Source organism: Suricata suricatta, chromosome 12, assembly GCF_006229205.1.
Source record: "Suricata suricatta isolate VVHF042 chromosome 12, meerkat_22Aug2017_6uvM2_HiC, whole genome shotgun sequence".
Classification (NCBI taxonomy): Eukaryota; Metazoa; Chordata; class Mammalia; order Carnivora; family Herpestidae; genus Suricata; species Suricata suricatta.
Window position 1 is genome coordinate 105,855,840 of NC_043711.1, and position 7,883 is coordinate 105,863,722.

At 61.2% G+C, this 7,883-nt stretch overlaps 1 protein-coding gene across 1 annotated transcript in view; it reads left to right on the forward strand.

Moving 5' to 3' along the window:
- Nucleotides 1–7,618: 7,618 nt before the first annotated feature.
- Nucleotides 7,619–7,883, forward strand: part of ABHD16B (abhydrolase domain containing 16B) — a 1,621-nt gene continuing 1,356 nt past the window's right edge. The window contains exon 1 of the mRNA XM_029917246.1: nucleotides 7,619–7,883. Within this exon, the coding sequence (XP_029773106.1) occupies nucleotides 7,735–7,883 (149 nt within the window). The 5' untranslated portion in view covers nucleotides 7,619–7,734.

Here is a 7,883-nt window from a genome sequence, read left to right on the forward strand (position 1 = left end):
ACCTCTCTGAAATGCAGAGTGAGGTCATTTCTGGAACTTTCTCTCTGAGATTCCTTCAGTGGCTTCTGAGAAGCGGCTTCCTTTCAAATCCTTTGCCCCAGTCTACACAACTGTACCTGATCTGCTCCCAGCCTCATTCCTGTCCCACCCCCACCACCACGTGTCCGGTCTCAGCCCGAGTCTTGTCTTCTTCCTCTAGGGGCCAAATTCCCTGCCCCCCAGGGTCTCTCCCAGGGAGGGCCCCTACTGAACACTCTACTTCAAGAGCTAAGGCCTCGCCATCTTCCAGGTCTCAGCTCCTGACCTGTCCTGACCTCCGGCTTCCAGGTTGACAGCCACCGGATGTTTGCGCCTCGAGAAACACACCTTTTGGGGCGCCTCGGTGGCTCAGTCGGTTAAGCATCTGACTTCAGCTCAGGTCATGATCTCACAGTTCGTGGGTTTGAGCCCCGCATCGGGCTCCATACTGACAGCTAGCTCAGAGCCTGGAGCCTGCTTCAGTTTCTGTATCTCCCTCTATCACTGACCCTCTCCTGCTTGTGCTGTCTCTCTCCATCTCTCAAAAATAAATAAAAAACATTAAAAAAATAAAAAAGTTAAAAAGAGAAACACTCCTTTCGGGTAAACCCTTTCTTGTGCCCAGCAAGCGCGCGGGGGCAGGGGCGCACCGAGGGCTGTGCTCAGCCCTGTCCGCAGGATGGCACGGCAGGTCTGCAGGGAACGTCTACAGAATGAGTGGCTCTTGTTGGGAGTTAGAAGATGGGCTGGTTCGGGCCTTCACCAGGTGCAGAGACTGACCCAGAGGAAGAGGAGACTTCTTCCGGCCTCCTGGTTCCTGTGGCTGGAGCACGGCCTAGGCCGCAAGGGGGCCTCTCCAGCTGGGGTAAGGGGAGCCCACCCTAGTACGTGAGGCCTCACCTGAGGGACCCAGAAGATTCCTGCCCCATGTAGGTGTGAAAGCACCACTTGGGACTTTCCAGGGGTCTGTGCCTGCTGACAGGAGCCTTTGCGTGGGGGGTGGGGGGTAGTGCACCAGGGCATTTCCTGCCTAGCCCGGCTCCCCAGGGCCCAGCCCAGCGGCTCTTCTCCTTCCTCCCCCGCCCCAGGGGCTTTCCACAAAGCCTGAGGCCCACTATTTTTAGCTGAGGGAAAGGGACCAATTCCTGGCCCCACTGCCCCCCCCCCATAGGAGCCCGGGTGAAACTGGGGCTGGGGTTGGGCCCTATAGGCCAGGGAGGCAGCCTCTTCTTTCCTGGCCCCCCCCCCATCAAGTCCTCTAGGCTGGCTTGCACCTGGGCGACCAAGGTGTCCAGCTCCTGGAGACGGCTGAGGCCGAGTTCCCAGGCTGGGCTCCCAGCCAGGGCTCCCAGCCCAGTGGGCAGGGGCTCGAGCCCTTGGGCGGGGTTGGCCCAGGGCCTGGGTGGGCTACTGCCCACTTCCTGGGGCCGGGCCTCATCACTTCAAAGGCCACTGGCGGCCCTGTGGTCACTCCCCGGCTCCCACGCAGCCGGAGGGGCGGGCCGGCACACGAACCCCGGCGGCTGGGTCCTGCCCTCGGCAGCTTCAAAGCAGCTGGGGTGGGCAGCCCTGTGGTTAGGGCTGCTCCCAGGGGAGGGTGGGGGACAGGAAAGGGGGATAACGGGGCTTTCTCTGCTTCTTCATCCTTCCCACCCCTGCCTTCCTGGGTGGGCCCTGTCCTGGAGCAGGGGCCTCCTGGGAGCCATGATGCCTTCCAGTCTGTATGAGGTGTGTGGGGTCCAGGTGGGGTCACTTTGGAGTGCAGACCCCATTAGAGAACCATAGAAACCGAGGTGAGGGGCACCTGGCTGGGTGAGGCAGGGGCCGGCAGGCCTCCTTGTCTTTCTCCTTTATGTCGTCCCTTCTCTCCCCACTTTTCTGCCTGAAGCAGGGACAGCCTGGAGGGGAGGGAACAGAGGGAAAACAGGACTGCCGGTTTGGGCCAGCCCACCACAGAGGTGGGCCTGACTTCATGCCAGCTCCCCAGGGAACATCGGGGCGAGAGGGGTGGGCGAGTGACAGCCTCAGCAACTGCCCAGAGTTCAGCAGACGCTGAGAACAGAGAGTGCCTTCAGCAAGGGGGGTGGGAGGGGAGAGGAAACTTTCAGGGTCCCCTGGGGTCAGCTCCGGGACAGTTGCCGTTTTTAATCTGCGCAAGAGACTTAGAAGGAGTCTAGAGGACTGTAACCTAGATCCACTCAGGCAAGCTCCGGAGGTGCCAGCGGTGAGGCCCGAGAACAGCCCCTCCCCCAAGCCGTGTGCCACAAACGGTGGTCTTGCAGGGTCCCGCAGCCCTCTGGGCCGGCTTCCCCTCACACCCCGCCTCCAGACAGCTGCACTCCTCTTCCACTGGGATGCCAAGGTCTCCAGGGACCAGAGCAAGGCTGCAGGGTGGGGGAGCCGGGTCGGGGGAGGAGGAGGGGGTGCGGGAAGGACCGGGGGCGGGGGGCTGGTGACTTCTCTGATCTAGGGTCATGAAAATGTCCCACTCACGGCCTGGGGCCTAAGCAGAAGCCAGCTTTTAGCCCACCCACCTGGGGCAAACGGGAGACCTGCGCCCCTGGGAGGTGGACCGCCGGGCCTCCGGGCAGTGCCCTCCAGTTCCCCAGCTCCTCACTCGGGACCATGGCTCTCAGCTGCCAGCAACCTTGTGGACCCTTTCTGCTCCTGCCTCAGGCCGTCTCCGCCAGGGACTTGAGGAGGCCCCAGCCCCCAGCCCCCAGCCATGCTTTTTTCTGCATGGGGGTGACCGATGGCAACCTAGGACTTGGGGAAGAGCTGTGCACTGATCCAAGGACTAGCTGCAGCGCCCTTGGAGTAGGGCCTTGGGACGCTGGGTGCGGTGGAAGGAGGGTGACAGCGCTCTTGGGGCTGGACACCTGGTCATTCCTCTGCTCTCCGAGGGCCGCTGTGCGCACTGCCCCTTGGGCAACACCGTCCACCTCCCGCGTCACCTCACTGCCTTGTGAGAAATGTCGACGGTGCCATGACCAGGAAGAGCAAACAGGGTGCCCTCTGGGGACTGGGTCCCTGGTGGGGTCAGAGTCGCCACAGAGGCTCGCACTAGGAGACGTGGGCTCTGATTCAGCAGCTGGGGCAAGCGGGTCAGGTGACCCTCTGGGGCCCTCTGGGCTAGGTCCTTTTCCTGCCCCATTGCGATTTTTGGGGTCCCACGCTGGCGAGGCAAAATGTGACTGAAAGCTCGAGACCCAACTCTCAGGCGGGGGTCCCCTGTCTTTTCCATTCATTCCCATTCTGCTTAATCTCCAGGGCTGGCTATGTGAGATCCAGGCTGTAGTTTGTATCTGGCCACTTTGGAGGCTATGGGCACCTGGGTCCCACAGGTGAGGGGGTCTCCAAAGGGCGTCAAGAAGCGAACGGGTGGATGGGATCTCCAGATGTACAGACTGGCTTCTGGTGCCAGTCTGGTCAGCGGGTCCTGATCGACCAACATTCATGAGGTTTATGCATGCCGGCTGAGAAATGCGGAAAGCACAAAGCTCACCTGAATTGCGGCGGGGACAAACTCCCTCACAAGCCCCCCAGCTGGCGCAAGCTTCCGGAAGAGCAATCTGACCGCCTCTCCCTTCCGTTCAGGCAGGCATCTTAGGAATCACATGCAAGGAAAGCACCAGGAGGCAAGGATCCTTTGACAAAGGTGCTGTGGTGGCCACCGCTGCAGAGCGGGAAGGCCTGGAGACGCACACAGCCGCCAGCCCAGGGGACACATATGGGGACACTGGTGCCAGCCCGCCGGGAGGAGCGCACCTCTGACCAGCTACTGCCATGCGGTGATGCTCACCGGGGAGCGAGCTGCCCGGTAATTCGTGCACCACATCCATTTCTGTAAAAGCAAATGATACTATTACCATCCTAGTCCTGACAGTGTGTTGTGCGTGTCTGTGCGCAGATAGAGACATGCGTGCGAGACACACCCAGGTCGGCATCTCTGGAGACCAGGGAGATGCAGAGAAGGGACAGTCAATTCTTTTCTGTCCTGTCTCGCAGGCTGCAGTGAGCTTGTTTTACATTTTGGATGTAGATGATGGCGGGCCACTGACCCTGTGCAGGTGTCACACTGGTAGAAAGGATGAGGCCCTGCTGAGGGACTCCCAGCTAGGAGTGGCACTAGGCCCCAAGCATACAGTGACCCTTTCAAGTTCATGTATGGCGCACCAGGGGCCATCCCAGGAGCAGGGCCGTGGCCTGCACAATGCCAGGAGGCACTGTCCATGTGCTGGAATCTGCGGAAATGGTACAGGCTGTGCAACACCCAGGGGGGCTGAGCTCCAGGGAACTTGGCCCCATCATACCTGCTGGGCTCTTGACCCCAACCCAGACTTTACCCTGATGGTGGGGGATACAGTGTGCATGGGGCGGGGGGGAGAGACTGAGAGACTGGCCCTGCAGGGAGGCAGGAAGGAGAGGGCGTGGGTGTGCACTGCTCCCCATCAACCCCACCACCCTTGAGGGCTCTGGGTAATTCTCTCTGATTCCAGATGTTCAGCAGCTGTCTTGGCCATTTCCGCCCCTCCTTTGACCCTGCATCCGCCAGGAAGCTTCCCCTCCTGTCCTCAGGCTCTGAGCCACCCCCCACCTTCCCTGCACCCCATTTCCTGAGCAGAGGCGTTTGTGCAGACTCAGCTCCCTAACCCGCCAGTTTTCCCAAGGCCCAGGCTCTGCTCCCGGAGCCCTGGGCTGCTGTGGGCAGCTCACGGCTGCTGACTGGCTGGACACCCTCTACCAGGGGCTCTGATCCCAGCCCCCACGCCTGCAGCCTCTGGGACTGGTTTTTTCTCTCTCCTTCCATTCTTTCTCCAAGGTTGGCTCTGTCTGCTCCTGCAGCATAAATCAGGGCCTCCAGGGAGGCTGAGCAGAACTGTCCGGGAGGGAGCCCTGCCTCAGTGGGGGAGGGTGGAAAGCTCTGTGGGGTGAAGGCCAGAGGTCATAGAGCTCGGCAGGCTCGGTGGGGGTGGGGTGGACGCTCGGATGTCTGCCTGGCAGACCCTGGGGGCTGAGGGGGGTGCCTCCTGAACTGAGAACTGATCCTTGGAGTCACAGCCCCACCTTCCCAGAGTGGATGCGGGGGCACAAGAGGCCATTGCGGCCGTAGCTGGTCCAGTCTGGGGCGGGGTGGGGTGGGGGGGTTTCTTCTAGAGAGGAGACAGCAGGAGGAGGTCTCCCTTCCTGTCACATGCTTTCCTGTCTCAACAGAGTTGGTGGTTCTGGGGCACTTGGACTCCCGGGGCTGAGGGGCAGCGCTGGTGGGGTCAGGGGCCGGGCCAGGCACAGTAAAAGGGCCCTAAGGGGCCAGGAGCTCTAGCCTGCGACCTTTGCCCCTCAGAAGCGGGCCTCTGCCCCCCACCCCCCACCGCAGCCACCTCCCCCACCAGCTTCGTGCTCTTCCAGGGGGGCCAAGGGCAGGTGGGCCTGGCTGAAGCAAGGTCTGTATTTCCAAGCACAAGTCTCAGGGCTCACCAAGCTGACACCTGTCCCCAGGAGACAGGCTCCTCCAAGCCTGTGTTTCCCTGGGCAATCAAAGCCAAACGTGGGCGTGTCTCACATGCTCCGAGGACAGTCCTCCAGGAGACTCTCAACGCACCGCTGTGTTTGCCTGGATTCAGGCTGAGGACGCGGTGAGGCCATCTCCTCTGCTGCTGAGGGTCATTCCTGTGGTCGCACAGAATGAGCCTGGAGCCTCTGGGTCTGCACCGCCCCCCCCAGGACAGACAGCGTCCGAGTTCATGAATGAGGTTCCTGGGCAAGTAAATGCCCCCACTCTCCCCCAAATTCTCCACCACCACTCCTAACCAAAGGGCCGGGCTGGACATTTCAGGACTGGGCCCACCAATCTGCATGGGCAACAAGCTATGCCCACCCCTGACCCCAGGTGCGGTGCTCTGTGGGCCCCCTCCCGCTGCTGCCAGCCGGGACCCAGGGAAGAGGTGGGGTGCTTGCAGAGGAGAGCGAGCAAGGCGGGGTGCACCAGTGGTCCTGGAGACACCCTCCTGGGCCTCAGGCCCTGTTGAATGAGCAGAGCAGCCCAACCTGGGACATGAGCTGGATAATCAGGAACCTGGATCTCAGCTGGTTGAGGGGAGGGGTGCCAGGGGCAGAATTGCCAGGTTTAGCAAAAAATAACAAACAAACCTAAAAACAGGATATCCAGTTAGAGTTGAATTTCTGAGAAACACGTTTTTAATAGAAGTATGCCACATGCAATATCTAGCACTCACTTATACTCAAAAAATGTTTATCTGAAATTCAAATTTAACTAGACATTCTGTATTTTACCTGGAAACCCCCAATCCAGCCCTCCCGCTTCACTCAGTTTGCTTCCCAACCCCTAAGGACCCTCACAGTCTTTGGTTCTGCTTCCCTAACCTGGTGGGGGCTGACTGGGCTGGCAGGGGACCCAGATACACAGAGCAGGAGAGCAGAGAAAGGCTTCTCAGAGCCCGGAGCCCCCTTCCCAGAGCGCTGGGGTCTCTGAGGCAGGTCTGGCTCCCAGGCTCCAAGTGTCTGGCTGCATTTGCCAAGTTCCCTGCTTCAGGCCCAGGCTGCTGTTGTGTGAGCCCTCAGGGCCTGGCTCTAATCCTGCCCCCTCTGCCCTCAGGTGGGCTCGTCCTCTCCAATGCAGGAGAAAAGGGGAACCCACTAGGGCCCTCCCGAAAAGAGGAAGGTGCAGCTTGCGGGGTGGTTTGAGTGAGGAGTGGGGAGGAGGGCCTGGCCAGGGGCTGAAAATGAGGAACACTGGCCAGGCAGGAGCTACCTGGAGGTCACTGCCTCTGCTGGCACCAGTGGAAACAGGATCCAGAACAGGTGGGGGATTTCCAGCCTGAGCTCAGCCCCTTTCCTGAGAAGGAAGGTGTGGAGGGGAGGACACGGCCGTGAGCACGCACTGCCCGGCTGCTCCAGCAGCAGCCCCCCGGGGCAGACTCTGCTGCTCCCCTAGGGGGACACAGCATGCTGGATTCCCTGGGCTGCCCCACCTTGCATAGGGAGGTCTGGGCGCAGTTACCTAGCACAGGCACTGCCACCCCCAGACTTCTTCAGGAGACTCCCTTGTCTTTGCAAACTGTCACACAGCCTGATCACCGGACCTGCTTCTTCTGGCCCCTGGCTCCCCTTCCCACCAGTGTGGGTACGGCACGAAGTGGGAGAGGGAGCCACAGCCGGCTTAGATCAGGGCCATGGGAAGCCCTGCATTGTTGGTCCCAGTGAGACCCCTCCAACCCAGGGCCCCTGCTTCTGACCAGGACCAGGTTACAGCTGTAGATCCCCAGCCAGCCTGTCGCCTTCAGTTAAGGAGATGGGTGGAGCTGTGAGGTGAACTCTGCCTGGAGAGGATGCAGGCCAAGGAGGGTCTGGGGAGGATGTGGCCACCGCAGGGTCCCAAGCCTGGAGTCCTGGGGGCGGGGCAGAAGTCGAGATACCCCAAGCGCGCGCCCGCGGCCCGGGGAACCCTTTGTGCGCCCATCACAGGGTGTCGCCTCTTTTCCTGCAACGATGACTCACAAAGCCGGTCAGCGCCGGGCACAGGCTGCCTCCTTTCGCCCCGAAAGGCCCAGGTCATAAAGGTCATTAGGGCCAAGCCCTGAGGAGTCATGTCCCAAGACATCCCGGCTACTCGCCCCTGCAGCCCCCTGCCGGGCCGGGCCTGGCGAGCGATCTGGCCTTACGGCTCACGCCGAGCGCCCACTAGCCTCGACGCCCATGTGTGTCGTCTGCTTTGTGAAGGCGCTGGTGCACGTGTTCAAGATCTACCTGACCGCCAACTACACCTACAACTTCCGCAGCTGGCCGGTGGACTTCCGCTGGGATGACGTGCGCGCCGCCGGCGGTGGGGGTGGCGGCGGTCACCG